Raw genomic sequence first — 16636 nt, forward strand, 5'->3', positions numbered from 1 at the left:
GTGAGTTGCTGCCGTGCTGGAAATTTTATTCCAGTGGATTTTGGAGGTAATGATTTCAGATTTTGTCTGTATCCAAATATGGAGAGAATATGTTGAAATATATACAATGAACCGAGTCCAAAATCCAAGTTCATTTGTCAGCTGATCACAATAAGATGTTAATTTGAATATAGTGGGACATTAACTAGTCATGCATTACATACAAGATACAACTCATGCTTTTTAGTGGGACAATAATATGAAAGTGCGACTTTTAATTTTACCCGAAATTATGAAAAGGGCTAGGAATCGAGAAAGTGCTGGTCTAATAGAAATGGAAAAATGTTAAAAGTTGTAGCAATTAATCAGATGTTTGGACAGTAGAGGGAAGTGGACAATAATGCTTCATATTGATGAGTTAGAAATTTCAACACGAAATGGGTCTGAGTAGGTGATAAGAACAAATGTCGATAATTCCTTGGCCAACTTTTCATTTTGTTTATTTTACGTATTTTGTTGGCTGTCCTTTAGCACCCCATACGCTATATAGCGCCTATTCTATATTTTGGGGAAATCTCAAACTGTACGTTCCGATTTGATTGAGTGCAAATTATTTTAGAAGGCTAGCAAAAATAACTTCATTGTTAAATGGGATTAGGCTCAATCTGAATTCGTTCCTATGTAATCTGAAATTTAAGTTCATATTGACTGGTTTAAGATTTTCAGATTAAGTTTGGATTTGTCAACTTAAACACCGATTCAAATTACCTCGAGTATTCTTACAAGTTTATAGAAATGGTAAATCTTATGTTCTCTAACATAGAATTTAACTCCATTATATAACCCAATCTGTTGTTACCATATATAAGTGTTAAATATTAGTCACTAAGTAAACATATGATCACATGATTTGAACTGTCTATTCTTATTTACAAAAGAATATTTATTTTTTATATTATTATGAATTGTTAGGTATGTGATATAGCTAGATATGATAATTAAACATGGGAGATAATTTTTATTCTTTTAACCAATCCACTCATATATCCCACATTCTCTATTTCCTACTCTTGAGTATATATCACGTCTGACGTCTCTCCTTTCCTTTATTATTGGAAAATCACAGAAAGAAATTGTAAAAAATGTTAGAAAGAATCTCATAACAAATTGGCCAACACCACGAGGGGCATATTGGTAAATTCCTTCATTTTCTTCCCTCTACAAAATGCTCCCACAACAACACATGATTCCATCATTTACAGGTGCGCTTCAGTTTCAAAACTCGTAGAAAAACAACAAAACAAAACCGCCACAGAAAGCCGTCGTCTTAAGTTGTCTTCTGCACGTTGAGTCCTTGAAGTTAGCTAGCTGCAAATTACACTAATGGGTTTAGGAGGAAGCAACGACACGTCGTCGTTCGTGAGTGATTTTCTGGGAAAGTGCGGTGGCTATGCCGTTTTGGACGGTGGGTTCGCCACGGAGCTTGAACGACATGGAGCCGACCTAAACGACCCTCTCTGGAGCGCCAAATGCCTCATCAGTTCGCCCCACCTCGTAAGAAGGGTACTTACTTGCTCTGCCCTCAATTTTTTTTTTTTCATGGAAACTTTTGCTTTTAGATTTTTGTTTTTTTATAAATAAAAACAAGTTTCTATAAGCACAACCCATTAAAAATGGAAAAAATTGAAAGAAATGAGAACAAATGGTCAATAATCTCTTTGAAAATTAATATATATGCGCTGATCGAGCTGCTTGAGCAGTTTTGATGAAATATTTTCTTCTTACTTACTTCATTTTATTTATATTAATCTTCATTGCTTGCTTTGTATATATATTTTCCATATTTTCGGGCTATAAATGAAGTTAATGAACTGAGATATATATTCTTGATTAATTACAACCTAATTATTAATTTAGTGGTATATTTTTCTGTGTTAATGGTTGATTACTAACTAATTATTTGTTGAGTAGTATTTTTCTCTACGTGATCTAAAGTTTAAATCCCTCCGGACCCTCCCCATATAAAATACTATTTTGTTGATTACTATAAGCATCTTTTGGTCTTCTGAATGTTTGCTATATTTTTTATTTTCTCGGATAAGTTAATTCTGCTGTTTTTTCAAAATAATCAGAAAAATCATTTAATCATATTTTGAAAATTAATACTGCTGTTATTTCTATTATATATCTTTGTACATGAATAATTAATTATTATTTTGTACCAAAAAGAATAATTAAATATTAATTAAGATGAGAAGTGTGTCATCCTAGGTCTATAATGATATCATTTGTAAGTGAAGCACGTCAGCTTCTGACAGCAACGTGGCAAAGCGCAGATATCCAGCTCAAATCCTATGAATTGTTTTTTATGAACTTACTCGAGATTTCGATGACACCTGTCTTTTTCATGCAACAATTAGTAGAAAACATTTTTTAATTCATGTAGGTGTAAAAATGGGCCAAAAAAAAAAATGTAGGTGTAAAAATGGGCCGTCGCAAAGCCCAATCATGTTTCACATCCTGCAGCCTGCAGGGCAGGACAATAGTGTCTTTGTTGTACCAGATTTTGTTGGGCCCAATGCTTAAGCCCAACACAAGCACGAGAGACATATTCGTGCTTCTATTGTGTTTGTGTCGTACTATCATTGATCATATCGTGTTTAAATTAGTTTATATTTCAATAAAAATTAGAAGGCTTAAAGCTTAATTCTTTGTGGGAGGAGATCTTGAGTTCAAATTTCATGGATGATAGTTATTGATTAATAAAAAAAACACTTAAAAGCTTAATTTTTTTTCTCCATTAACTTGCTCAAAAAAACAACAGGTGCACTTGGACTACCTTGATGCTGGTGCAAACATCATAATAACCGCATCTTATCAGGTAATTAATTTTGTTAATCTCATTGTTGTTGTTATTGTTACTGTTATTAATATGTTAAGAAGTTACCTTGTGAATTTTTGTGAAACAGGCCACCATTCAGGGTTTTGAGGCCAAAGGTTTCACTAGAGAGGAAGCCAAAGACTTGCTTAGGAAAAGTGTGGAAATTGCAATTGAGGCAAGGGAAATTTATTATGACAAATGTACCAAAGATTCTTGGGATTTTCTGGACAGGTCAGGAAAGGTTTCAAGACGTCCAATTCTAGTTGCAGCATCTGTGGGCAGCTATGGGGCATACTTGGCTGATGGTTCTGAGTATAGGTGAGTCAACTCAGTAATCCATTCATTTTTCACTGATTACTGTAAGCTAGTAACAGATTTCTGGGCAATGGTAACTGATAAGACCCTAAATTTCTGTATGTTTCATGTATATGATTTTGTAGTTGGAGCAAGAAAATGGTGACACCTGCGTGTGTATTTCTTGTACATTGTTTATATGGGCATTATTGATCTTGGTTTCTAGTTCATTTTATTTGGTTTTGAGTCTTTTGACTTTGTTACTGTGTTCCTAGACGATTGATCTCTTGCATTGTGATTTTTGTTTCCCTTTGCAGTGGGAACTACGGTGATGCGGTTACAAAAGATACATTGAAAGATTTTCACAGGGAAAGGGTACAGATTCTGGCCAACTCTGGTGCTGATCTAATTGCATTTGAGACCACTCCAAATAAGATAGAAGCAAAGGTATATGCTATGTATTATCCTTAGTTGTTTGTGCCTATATGGTTTTGCATACCTCTTTACTCAGGAGCAACTAGATGATCAGTATTATTTACAATCCATATTTTATTGAAACATATAATGTTTAAGGCATCATTGTCCCATTCTCCACAAAGATTAAGGTATTAAGTAATTCGAAGGTGAAGCTCATCACTTTAAGCAGAATCTTCCTAGCATCTTAAATTGTTCAGGACTATAGGTGATGCCCAGTTCATTGAAATTTGAATCATATTCTTTAGACTAGGACTTGGAAATCCAGGAATAGTTGGGCTAATAGTCAGAACCAGAGTTGATTCGTTTACAGTTTGTATGTGAGCAGTTCCAGTCTGGCTTTTTCTAAATTCCTTGCTTGAATATTGTGATGCAGGCTTATGCTGAGCTTCTTGAGGAAGCAGGAATTGAAATTCCAGCATGGTTTACCTTCGCTTCTAAGGATGGAATCAATGTGGTGAGTGGTGATTCCATCTTAGAGTGTGCCTCTATTGCAGATTCATGCAAGCAAGTCGTTGCTGTTGGAATAAACTGCACGCCTCCTAGATTTATCCATGGGCTGATTTCTTCTATTCGGCAGGTGTGATCTTTGGTCAATTAGTTTAAATACAATTAATGAGCTAGCCCCTTAAACCTTTTGATATATAATATAGTTCCTTTGCCTATCTAATTGACAGGTAACAAGCAAACCAATAGCGATATACCCCAACAGTGGTGAGACTTATGATGGTCAGAGCAAGCAATGGGTGGTGAGTCTCCTGCTATATGTATATTCTGTCCCCAAATAAAATATGAATGCTTAATTCAGTACTACCATTTGGATTTAGCACAATGCATGTTATAATTTGCAGTAGATTAATTAGCATATGCCCGTAGGCATCAATCTGGGGTTAACATTTACAAGCTCTTGTGGCATGGACATGAAAGTAAAGAAGCAAGTTCTTGTTAAATATATGAACTCTTATCTTCCTTTCTGCCTAATAAACTGTTACATGGATGATGGCATATTTGACGTCTAACATGTTCTTGAGGAAGTCTGACTGCATGTTTTCCATTGCAGCCGTCAACTGGGGTGATTGATGAAGAATTTGCAGATATAGTCATCCACAAGTGGCGTGAGGCCGGGGCTTCCCTGTTTGGGGGCTGCTGCAGGACTACTCCAAATACCATCAGGGCCATATCCAGGGCTCTCTCCAGCAAGTCTTCTTCTACATGCAACAGTGCTTAACTGAGTTCCAAAACTGAGATGTAAATATTTGTAATCCGGTGCTAAGAATAAAGACCTGTATCTTTTCTCTTTTCTTAGTTTTGTAACTCAGAGGAAGTAGCAAAACTATCACCATGGTGCTGGTGTTGCATGGTGAGGTTTTTCAGAATAACAATGCTTGTTAATTTCGAGGCTAAAAATTTCACTTGCCCTCTCTTGGGTTTAGGTTTATTGTATCGCGATCTTACATCCGTGTAGTCATTTTAATAGGATCCTTAGCAATATGATCATTTCACTTCAACCTCAGGTCCTCAACATAAGGTATTTATTAAATTAAATTTTCTGAACATGGATCACATTTTACCTAAGAAATGAGTATATTTTCAAGTTCCTCATTTAACTGTTAAAAGGTTAAAAATGTCATTTGGCACAGAAAAGTGAAAGCATCCTCCTCCTCTCTCTTCCTCTACCCAGAATTGAGGATACTCCATAATTGCTTAAGAAACAAACAAAACCAAACCGAGAAAAGGTCCGAACTTTGAATCGGTGGCGTACCATGTGTGAAGCATTCCAGTTAAGTTAGTTGGTAGTTGGTGCAACCCCACATAGGCAAACCGATACGTGCCACAATGGCTGCAACGCTTCAACTATGTCCTCTGGTCTCAGCAACCCCAAGCTTCGTCTTCGTAGCTCCCACTAATCAAAACGAACTCAAAGCCATAGCCAAGGACACTTCCCCAACTGGGTCACTGAGAAACTGTAAAACCGTGAAAGAAGTCAAGCAACTTCACTGTCACATCACCAAGAGAGGCCTCAGTAACAGACCCTCTAATGTTACCAAGCTAATTACAACATGTACTGAAATGGGGACCTTTGAGAGCTTGGATTATGCTCGAAAAGCCTTCAACTTGTTCCTTGAAGAAGAAGAAGAAAGTAATAGTATATTGTTCATGTACAATTCTTTGATGAGGGGTTACTCTAGTGCTGGACTTAGTGATGAGGCTATCCTGATTTATGTTCAGATGGTGTTGAAGGGAATTGTGCCCGATAAGTTCACTTTTCCCTTCGCGCTGAGCGCGTGCTCGAAGGTTGTGGCTTACTGTGAAGGGATTCAGCTCCATGGAGCACTTGTTAAGATGGGTTTGGAGGAAGATGCGTTTATTGCGAATTCTTTGATCCATTTCTATGCCGAATGTGGAGAATTGGATTATGGCCGAAAGGTGTTTGATGGAATGGTTGAGAGAAATATCGTGTCGTGGACTAGTTTGATTTGTGGTTATGCTAGGAGGCACTTGCCAAAGGAGGCTGTTTCTTTGTTTTTTGTGATGGTGGCTGCGGGTATTAAACCCAATTCGGTTACGATGGTGTGTGTAATTTCTGCTTGTGCAAAGTTGAAGGATCTTGCATTGAGTGAGAGGGTGTGTGCTTACATTGGTGAGTCGGGAGTGAAGGTTAATACACTTATGGTGAATGCACTTGTTGATATGTATATGAAATGTGGAGCTACTGATGCTGCAAAGCGGCTTTTTGATGAATGTGTGGATAAAAATTTGGTGCTTTACAATACAATTTTGTCCAATTTTGTGCGCCAGGGACTGGCTAGAGAAGCACTTGCTATCTTCAAAGAAATGCTGCGACAGGGCCCAAGACCTGACAAGGTTACTCTGTTGTCTGCAATCTCAGCTTGTGCACAACTTGGTGATTCTCTCTCTGGAAAGTGTTGCCATGGTTATGTTTTAAGGAATGGACTAGAAGGTTGGAATACTATTAGTAATTCCATGATTGACATGTACATGAAGTGTGGCAAACAAGAGATGGCCTGCAGAATTTTTGGTAAAATGTCGAACAGGACTGTAGTGTCATGGAACTCGTTGATCGCTGGTTTTATCAAAAGTGGTGATGTGAAGTCGGCTTGGCAGATGTTCAATGAGATGCCGAAAAATGATCTTGTGTCTTGGAACACCATGATTGGTGCCTTGGTCCAAGAGAGCATGTTTGAGGAAGCAATCGACCTTTTTCGGGTGATGCAGGCTGAGGGAATAAAAGGAGATAGGGTGACTATGGTGGAGGTGGCATCTGCCTGCGGATATCTAGGAGCTCTTGATCTTGCAAAGTGGATCCATGCTTGTATTACAAAAAATGAAATTGACTGTGATATGCAGCTCGGGACAGCCTTAGTTGACATGTTTGCTAGATGTGGCGATCCTCAAAGTGCAATGGAAGTGTTCAATAACATGGCGAGAAGAGATGTGTCTGCTTGGACTGCAGCCATTGGAGCAATGGCCATGGAGGGAAATGGGGAACGAGCTCTAGAGCTTTTTGATGAGATGCTTAGGCAAGGGGTGAAACCAGATGAAGTAGTCTTTGTGGCACTACTAACAGCATGCAGCCGTGTTGGGTTTGTGGAACAAGGGCGGAACATTTTCAGGTCAATGAAGTCAGTCCATGGAATTACCCCTCACATTGTTCATTACGGTTGTATGATTGATCTACTAGGCCGAGCGGGGCAGTTGGAAGAAGCTCTTGATCTGGTAAATAGCATGGCAATGGAGCCCAATGATGTCATTTGGGGGACTCTCTTGGCTGCTTGTCGAACCCACAAAAATGTTGAAATGGCAGCATACGCAGCCGAACGGATATCTAAGTTGGCTACTCAGAGGACTGGGATTCATGTGCTTCTATCAAACATATATGCATCTGCTGGGAAATGGGCTGATGTTGCAAAAGTGAGGTTACATTTGAAGGAGAGAGGGATCCAAAAGGTGGCCGGATCAAGCTCCATAGAGGTCAATGGAATGATCCATGAGTTCACCTCTGGTGGTGGTACAAACACAGAGAAGAGCCAGATTGCACTGATGCTGCAAGAAATAAACTGCAGACTCAAAGAAGCTGGTCATGTTCCTGATTTGGACAATGTGCTGCTTGATGTTGATGACAAGGAAAAGGAGTACTTGCTCAGTAGACATAGTGAAAAACAGGCCATAGCTTTTGGGCTGATAGGTACAGGGAAAGGAGTGGCAATTCGTGTGGTTAAGAATCTCAGAATGTGCTCTGATTGCCACTCCTTTGCCAAGTTAGTGTCACGAATATACGACCGGGAAATTATTGTTCGAGATAACAACAGGTTCCATTTTTTTGGTCAGGGGATTTGCTCTTGTGGTGATTACTGGTAATAGAACTGAATATGGAAGAAAAGAATAGTCGCTTTTGCAATGAACTCACTCCCATTATTGTTTTTCAGATCGTGCAAATTACAAAAAGAAAAACCCATGTCATGAGTAAAACAATCCACCACTGTAGTCTACACAGCAAGCCCAATTCCGCATGCATTGGGAACAAGGCAATATGCCATGGTCCAAGCCCATTCATTGGATTCACTACCAGATAGACCAATCAAACAAATTAAAACAAACAACTTAAAAGTTAAAAGTCTATATACTGAAGGTCCTACCTAACTTGACCAAGCTTAATAATACTGAAGGTCCTAACTACCTTTCTTTGTTAAAAGTCTACAGTAACAAAGAAATATCAGTCCAAAAAGCAAAGAGATACCACACGGAAAGTGCCTCACTTTCAACTTTGTAGGCAGTAGGAAGCTGCTTAGTAGATGCGATGCAAAGCACAGGGCAAGGCCTATTATAACAATAGAGCGTCCTTCACATGAGTCCCACTCTCCAACTCTGAGGCTCTTTAAGCAAAAACACAGTATGGCGTCCATGACCAATCAACCAGCTTCTTCCTCTTATTCTTCTTCTTCCACCGATTCATACACATACGATGTGTTTCTGAGTTTTAGAGGTGATGATACCCGCTCTAATTTTACCGGCCATTTGTACAATGCTTTGTGTCAAAATGGAATCAACACCTTCATGGATGATGACCTTAAAAGAGGAGAAGAAATCTCAGCAGCGCTTCTCAAAGCAATTGAAGAGTCGAGGATTTCTATCATTGTATTCTCTGAAAACTATGCTTCGTCGAGGTGGTGTTTGGATGAACTTGTTAAGATTCTTCAATGTCAAAAATCAAAACAACAAATGGTGAGGCCAATTTTTTACAAGGTGGATCCTTCACATGTACGAAACCAAAAAGGTAGTTTTGGGAAAGCACTTGCAAAACATGAATATTCAAAGATAATGTGGAGAAGGTGCACATATGGAGGGACGCTCTTTCGGAAGCAGCAAATTTGTCGGGATGGCCTTTCTTGGATGGGTATATTTCTCGTCACTATTATGATTGCTTGCTTCTGTTCTGTATTTCAGGGTTATCTTCCATTTACGTTGGAAGTTACTGACATAATCAATGAAACAAATCGTACAAAGTTCTCTGTTTTCTTTTATGGTGATTTTTCCTTCTTTTACATTTTTAAACGGATAATGTTGATTTATTACCTATTTTGCATGCCTTTAATTTGACAGGCACGAATATAAATTTGTCCAAAATATCATTAAGGACATCTCAGCCGAGGTATTAAACCGTACATATTTGGATGTGGCCAAATATCCCGTCGAAATAGAGTCTTGTATACAAGATATGGATAAACTTTTAGATCTCGGGGACAAAAGTGTTCGCATGGTAGGGATATGAGGACCTGGTGGAGTGGGTAAAACGACAGTTGCTAAAGCAGTTTATAATTCAATAGCACATCAGTTTGAAGGTAGTTGCTTTTTGGCAGATGTTAGAGAAAACTCAACGACCCAGGAAGGCCTAGTCAAATTGCAAGAGAAAGTTTTGTCTAAAATCCTACGAGGCACAGACTTGAAGCTGACCAATGTTCATGAAGGAGTTAATGTGTTAAAGAAAAGGCTGGCCAATAAAAAGATTCTTTTAATTCTTGATGATGTGGATCAACTAGAACAGTTAAACAGTTTAGCTGGAGAGTCTGATTGGTTTGGATTGGGAAGCAGAATTATCATTACGACAAGAGATATGCATTTTCTAACTGTTCAAAATGTTCATTCAACATACGAGGTCAAGAAATTAGATTCTCCTCAAGCTCGTGAGTTGCTCAGTTGGAATGCATTCAAAAGCAATGGACCTCCAGACGAATATGTGGAACTTACTAGACGTGTATTGGACTACGCTCAAGGCCTTCCATTAGCTCTAATGGTTTTAGGTTCTCATCTATGTGGTAAAAGCACAAATCAATGGAAAGCTGCATTAAATAGTTACGAAAGAGTTCCTAACAAACAAGTACAAGGAATTCTCAAAATAAGTTTCAATGCATTGGAAGATCCCGTGAAAGATATTTTTCTTGACATTGCATGTTTCTTTAGAGGTCAAGATGCAAACTATGTGTCACGAATAGTAGAAGGTTGTGACCTCGACCAGGGTATTGGTATTGCAGTACTCGTAGAAAAGGCCCTGGTAACTATTGAGAGTAATAGTCAGATTTCTATACATAATTTGATAGAAGAAATGGGTAAAGAAATCGTTCGTCAAGAATCTCCCAATGAGCCTGGTGAACGTAGCAGATTGTGGTTTTACAAGGATGTTTATCATGTTCTGACAGAAAATACAGTAGGTATGATATATGATATATCTTATTCAATTCAACAAGCATGAGTATATTTTAGCTTGTACGTTTATCTAATTAAGAATTTGCTTTATCAATACTATGATTTTTTTAGTGTATTGGATGATGTTGAACTCATGACGTATTCTATTAATACTATTATTTTCTTTGATCTATATATATTATAGGGAACAAATAAAATTATAGGCATCATGGTAAAGTCGCCTGAAATAGATCTGATCATATGCTTGAATGTTGAAAGCTTCTCAAAGATGACAAATCTTAAATATTTAATAGACCCTGATGGCTGTCTTTCTGGAGATGTTGATTATCTCTCCAACAAGTTGAGATTGCTTGAATGGCGTAGATGTTCCTCACGATCTTTGCCATCTAGTTTTCATCCAAAAAGCCTTGTTGTGCTCAAAATGCCTGACAGCCGTATCATTCGACTAGGGAAGGGATTCAAGGTATGTTAACTTATTTATCCATGCATTGTTATTTTATAGAGTTTATCTTTTCAAGTAATTATCTTTGAAGCTTCATAATTTGATCCTTTACTGTTTCTTTTCTCTTTTCCTTGTCACACAGAATTTGCAACTTCATTATCTGACATCTATGAATTTCGAAGACTGTAAGTTCCTAAAGAAAATTCCCGACTTGTCTGGGGTCTCAAACCTAGAGCTTCTGAATCTGGCTAATTGTAAAAGATTAGTTGAGGTTCATGCTTCTGTTGGGTTCCTTGATAAGCTTGTTAATTTGAATCTTGTGAACTGCACCAAACTCAAGACTTTTCCAAGAAGAATCAGCTTGAAATCTCTAAAAGCTATTAATCTCCAATCCTGCAGAAAGCTTGAGAATTTCCCAGAAGTTGTTGGAGAGATGGCATCCTTAGAATATATGAATCTCGAAGGCACTGCCATAAAAGAATTGCATTCATCAGTTGGTTGGAAATCTCATTGGGCTTGTAGAGTTATCGCTAAGCCATTGTAAAAATCTTACAACTCTGCCATGTAGCATCTTTGAGTTGCAACATCTGTTTGACCTTGATCTCAGTAATTGCCCAAAACTTAAAGTTCCAGATTTGGGGCTTTCAACTGATCACTCAAACATTTCACATCCCAATCACGGCTCATTAAGGCTTCCCAAGCTATATCAGTTCCAAATTGGAAAATGCAATTTATCAAAGAGTGATTTCCTTGCAACTCTTGATTGCTGGTCAGAATTAGCCGAACTTGATTTATCAGGAAACAATTTTGCTAATGTTCCTGTAAGCATTAGAAACTTTGTCCACTTGTGGAAACTTGACTTGCATGGTTGCAAGAGGCTTCGTGAAATTCCAGAGCTTCCACCAAACATTTTATGGGTAGACGTGAGTGATTGTGAATCATTGGAAAGATTCCCAAAATTGTCAAAGGTATTGGAATATAAAAAGCCACAAGGATTGCATTGGATCAACTTGTCTGGTTGCCATAGGCTGTGTGACAATCTGGGCGCTGCGATGTGGAAGACATGGAAAGTGTTGAAGTGAGTCAATTGTGGAGATATTATAGAGATTTGTAAGAGAGATTTGTGGGATCATGTAGCTTAATTTGTGTAGTTGACTTACCATACTTGTATATTTGTATTCCTATATAATTCCTCTAATTGAGAAGAATAAAAATATCAGAAAATTATCCCAATCCTTTGAGTTTTATCATGGTATCAGAGCCGACTCTGGTATCCTTTTCTCTATCTTAGGAACCAGAGGGTGTTCATGTTTGTGGGTTGTTTTTTTTCTGATCACTAAATTAATTTGGTTAGTGATTTACCCATAAAATCCAAAATCTTCTGTTTTTTGGTTTTTCAAATTGACTACCACAGAGACTACTTGATTTCTTCTTCTCGGTACTTATATCAGTACAGAGAGTGCATCTCCTCCGCGACCCACCCCACGACGTCCACTGCCTCCGTGTACCACGCACCGCCCAGCCACTGCAAGGGGTGTCGCACTGCTCCTCCGCGACCCACCGCGCGTCGCCCAGCCACCGTGCGTCGCACTGCCCTCTGCGACTCACTACGCACCACCCAGTCACCGCGAGTGCATCTCACTGCTCGTCCGCCTGCACGAGTGCGTTGTTGCCCTTTCTGTTCACTGACGACGCTCGCTGCACACCTCTGCAATCTGTCACCACTGCAGCTAGCGACCCCAGCCGCGCCCAACTTGTGATGTGGTGTCGCAGATCAGATCTGTAGCACACCACTACGCGCCTACGCATCTGCTGCTCAACTCCAGCCCGTCGCGACGCCGCACTGCACTGCCGCGCACATGTCCTTTGTGCCGCTGCTGCCCTTCGCCCAGCCTTGCCGAGCCCATCCTCGCCGCGCCGATCACAAAGATACTTGTTGACTTTGGTGTATTCCAAAGACCCACCAGGTCCTGTGTTCGATTTGCATATATATATATATTTGTTATTTCATATTTCACAAAAAAAAAAAAAAAGGAAGAAATTTTTTAGATACTCAGGATATGTCTTTCTTAATTCCTCCCGATAAGACATATTTAGCAGCTTCTGACTTTAAGGTGGAGACGTCTGTTCCTAGTCAAAATTTTGTCTCGACTTCCGGCTTTGTTGCCACGTCAGGTACACCTAATTCTGCTTTGAGTACTCCTCAATTTACATGTGATAATGCTTGGATAATTGATTCTGGTGCTTCTGACCATATGACTAATAATCAGTATGTGATTCAGTCTTTGTCCAAACCTATTTCTCCACATTTTATTACTACTGCCAATGGTGTGTCCTCTCCCGTTGTCGGAGTCGGTACTGTGTCCTTGTCTCCATCTTTATCTTTATCCAATACGCTCTTTGTTCCGTCGCTAAATTGCAATCTTATTTCTGTTAGTCAACTAACCAAGTCCCTCAATTGTGTTGCCATTTTTTTTCCCACTCATTGTATTTTTCAGGACATCCGCACACAGGAGAGAATTGGTAGTGGTACCAGAAGAGGGGGCTTGTATTATCTAGACATTGATGGAAATTTAGGCCGCTTTGGACATGCTCATTTAGTTGATGACAAAGTCTTGGGGAATAAGAAGCTGGTTTGGTTGTGGCATCGCCGATTAGGCCATCCTTCGTTTTCTTATCTTCGACGGTTATTTCCCTCCTTGTTCATTGGTTGTAGTGTTTCAGACTTTCGGTGTGCAACTTGTGTGATGGCTAAGAGTCACCGTACTTCGTTTACTCCAAGTAATCATCGGGCTACTGCTCCTTTCCAACTCGTTCATTCTGATGTTTGGGGGCCCGCTCCACTGACTACTACTCACGGTATGCGCTGGTTTATTACTTTCATTGATGATTGTACCAGAATGGTGTGGGTTCAGTTTCTCCGATATAAATCTGATGCTTGTGCTGCAATTCAGTCTTTTTATCACATGGTTCAAACTCAATTTCAGTCTCGTATTCAAATTCTTCGTTCTGATAATGGAGGTGAATTTGTCAATCACGAGTTACGTGATTTTTTTGATTCTCATGGCGTCCTTCATCAAACTTCATGCTCTCACACTCCCCAACAAAATGGGGTTGCTGAGAGGAAAAATCGACAGTTGTTGGAAGTTGCTCGAGCATTGTTGATTGGTGGACGTGTACCTACTTATTTGTGGGGTGCTGCCCTTAGTTCTGCTGTTTATCTCATTAATCGCACTCTGTCCAGTGTTTTGGAGTTTCGTCGGCCCTTGGATGTTTTGTCTGATCACTTTGCTCTTCCCTCTATTTTACATTTGGAGCCTCGGGTATTTGGTTGTGTGGTTTTCGTCCACATACATCCTCCTCAGCGTGACAAGCTTCACCCTCGTGCTCTCAAATGTATCTTTGTGGGTTATGGCTCTAACCAAAAAGGTTATCGATGCTATGATCCTTCAACTCAGAGATTCTATGTGACTATGGACGTTACCTTCCATGAGCATGAGTTATTTTATCCTATGACCAGTACTGAGTCTTCCCTTCTGGGGGAGACGAATGGTGAAGCGACGACTCAGACCGAATGGGTTTTAGACTTGGGGTTTTATGATACATTCAAGATGAAAGAGCCTTTAGAAGAGACAAAGGCAATTGAATATGAGCATTCTACTTCTTCTAGTGATCACGGTCGTCCTGAACGCTCATCCGAACCACTAGTCCAATCACCTCCAGAAGGGGATGGTGAACAACATGCTCCTGAACATATTATTTCTGGTGATGTCCATGATAATACAACTCCCTCTACTGAACCACTAGTCCAATCACCTCCAGATGTGCTTCTTGAGGTACCTTCTTCTTCTGATTTGTTTGATTCTGTGTCTAATTCTCCAAAATATCAACTTCCACCACGTAGTACTCGAGGTATTCCTCCTGTTATGTATGAACCTGATCCTAAAGCCAAAGTCAAATATCCAATTAATAATCACGTTTCATCCCATAGATTATCCAAGTCATATGCATCTTATGTACATCAATTATCTTCTGCATCTATCCCTAGTAAATTGCAGGATGCTCTAGCAGATTCTAGGTGGACCAAAGCAATGACAGAGGAAATGGAAGCATTGAAGAAAAATGGAACTTGGGAACTTGTTCTCCTACCGAAGGGAAAGAAAACCGTTGGATGTAGATGGGTATTTGCAGTGAAACATAGAGCAGATGGATCCATTGAAAGGTTCAAAGCTCGGTTGGTTGCAAAAGGGTACACTCAGTCTTATGGTGTTGACTATCAAGAGACTTTTGCACCAGTTGCCAAGCTAAATACAGTCAGAGTGCTTTTATCGTTAGCTGCCAATCAGAATTGGCAACTTCTTCAGTTTGTTGTCAAAAATGCTTTCTTGCATGGAGACCTCACTGAAGAAGTATATATGGATCCCCCTCCAGGTATATCAGAGTATTCAGACACAGGAATGGTGTGTAGACTAAAGAAGGCTCTGTATGGATTGAAGCAATCACCAAGGGCTTGGTTTGGCAGGTTCACCAAAGCTATGAGGAATTTTGGCTACAAACAAAGTAATTCAGATCATACTTTGTTCTTGAAGCAAAGAAGAGGTAAAATCACTGCTTTGATTATCTATGTTGATGATATGGTGGTCACAGGAGATGATCATGAGGAGATGTCTAGTTTACAGCAGTATTTAGCTTCTGAGTTTGAAATGAAGCAGCTTGGAGACTTGAAATATTTCCTTGGGATTGAAGTGGCTCGATCGAAGCATGGTATCTTCTTATCCCAAAGAAAATATGTCCTTGACTTGCTATCTGAAACAGGGATGCTTGGATGTAAACCGTGTGACACACCCATTGAGCAGAATCACAAGTTATTTGAGTATTTGAGTGCATCTCCTACTGACAAAGGGAGATACCAAAGGCTTGTGGGAAAATTGATCTATTTATCTCACACCAGACCTGATATTGCATATGCAGTAAGTGTGGTAAGTCAGTTCATGCATGACCCTCGGAAAACTCACATGGATGCCGTAGATCGCATACTGAGATATTTGAAGGCTGCTCCAAGCAAGGGTTTATTGTTTTCTAATCATGGTCACCTGAAGGTGGAAGGCTACACTGATGCTGATTGGGCAGGTTCGGCTGACGATAGAAGGTCTACCTCTGGGTACTTCACCTTTGTCGGTGGTAATCTGGTAACTTGGAGAAGTAAGAAGTAACCAGTAGTAGCAAGGTCAAGTGCTGAAGCTGAGTATAGAGGTATGGCACTTGGAGTATGTGAGTTACTATGGCTACGGAACTTACTTAGGGACTTGGGTTTAAAACCAAGAACTGCTATGAATTTATATTGTGATAATAAGTCAGCCATAAATATTGCACATAATCCAGTTCAGCATGATCAGACTAAACATGTGGAGGTTGACAGACATTTTATTAAAGAGAAGCTTGAAGCTGGAATTGTTAACTTTCCATTTGTGAAGTCCGAAGATCAATTAGCAGATGTACTTACTAAAGCAGTGGCCAGCAGGGTATTTAATGACTCACTAGTCAAGTTGGGTATGTGCGATATCCACTCACCAACTTGAGGGAGAGTGTTGAAGTGAGTCAATTGTGGAGATATTATAGAGATTTGTAAGAGAGATTTGTGGGATCATGTAGCTTAATTTGTGTAGTTGACTTACCATACTTGTATATTTGTATTCCTATATAATTCCTCTAATTGAGAAGAATAAAATATCAGAAAATTATCCCAATCCTTTGAGTTTTATCAAAGTATAATACTCAATCAGGTCTCTCTGTCTTCTTTAACTCTCTATATATAATTAGAGAAACTGTATTTTTTTTTTCTG

The 16636-nt window shown here is 39.3% G+C and overlaps 2 protein-coding genes and 1 pseudogene across 2 annotated transcripts; all 3 read left to right on the plus strand.

Annotated features, from left to right (window-relative positions):
* Positions 1–1246: 1246 nt before the first annotated feature.
* HMT3 (homocysteine S-methyltransferase 3) lies at positions 1247–5141 on the plus strand. Its single transcript, XM_086230724.1, has 7 exons — positions 1247–1542; positions 2804–2860; positions 2949–3178; positions 3472–3601; positions 4005–4208; positions 4306–4377; positions 4689–5141. The coding sequence occupies exons 1-7, from the start codon at positions 1363–1365 to the stop codon at positions 4854–4856; spliced, it is 1041 nt and encodes a 346-aa protein (XP_086086850.1). The 5' UTR covers positions 1247–1362; the 3' UTR covers positions 4857–5141.
* A 199-nt stretch (positions 5142–5340) lies between these two features.
* Positions 5341–8008, plus strand: LOC147294037 (LOW protein: PPR containing-like protein). The gene has a single exon (XM_086233460.1). It carries the CDS (start codon positions 5465–5467, stop codon positions 8006–8008), a length of 2544 nt encoding a protein of 847 aa, XP_086089586.1. The 5' UTR covers positions 5341–5464.
* A 534-nt stretch (positions 8009–8542) lies between these two features.
* On the plus strand, positions 8543–11875 carry LOC147294038 (disease resistance protein Roq1-like; annotated as a pseudogene).
* The last annotated feature ends 4761 nt before the right edge of the window (positions 11876–16636 follow it).

The sequence above is a fragment of the Dryas octopetala genome, chromosome 2 (genome assembly GCF_963921425.1).
Source record: "Dryas octopetala chromosome 2, drDryOcto1.1, whole genome shotgun sequence".
Taxonomy (NCBI): domain Eukaryota; kingdom Viridiplantae; phylum Streptophyta; class Magnoliopsida; order Rosales; family Rosaceae; genus Dryas; species Dryas octopetala.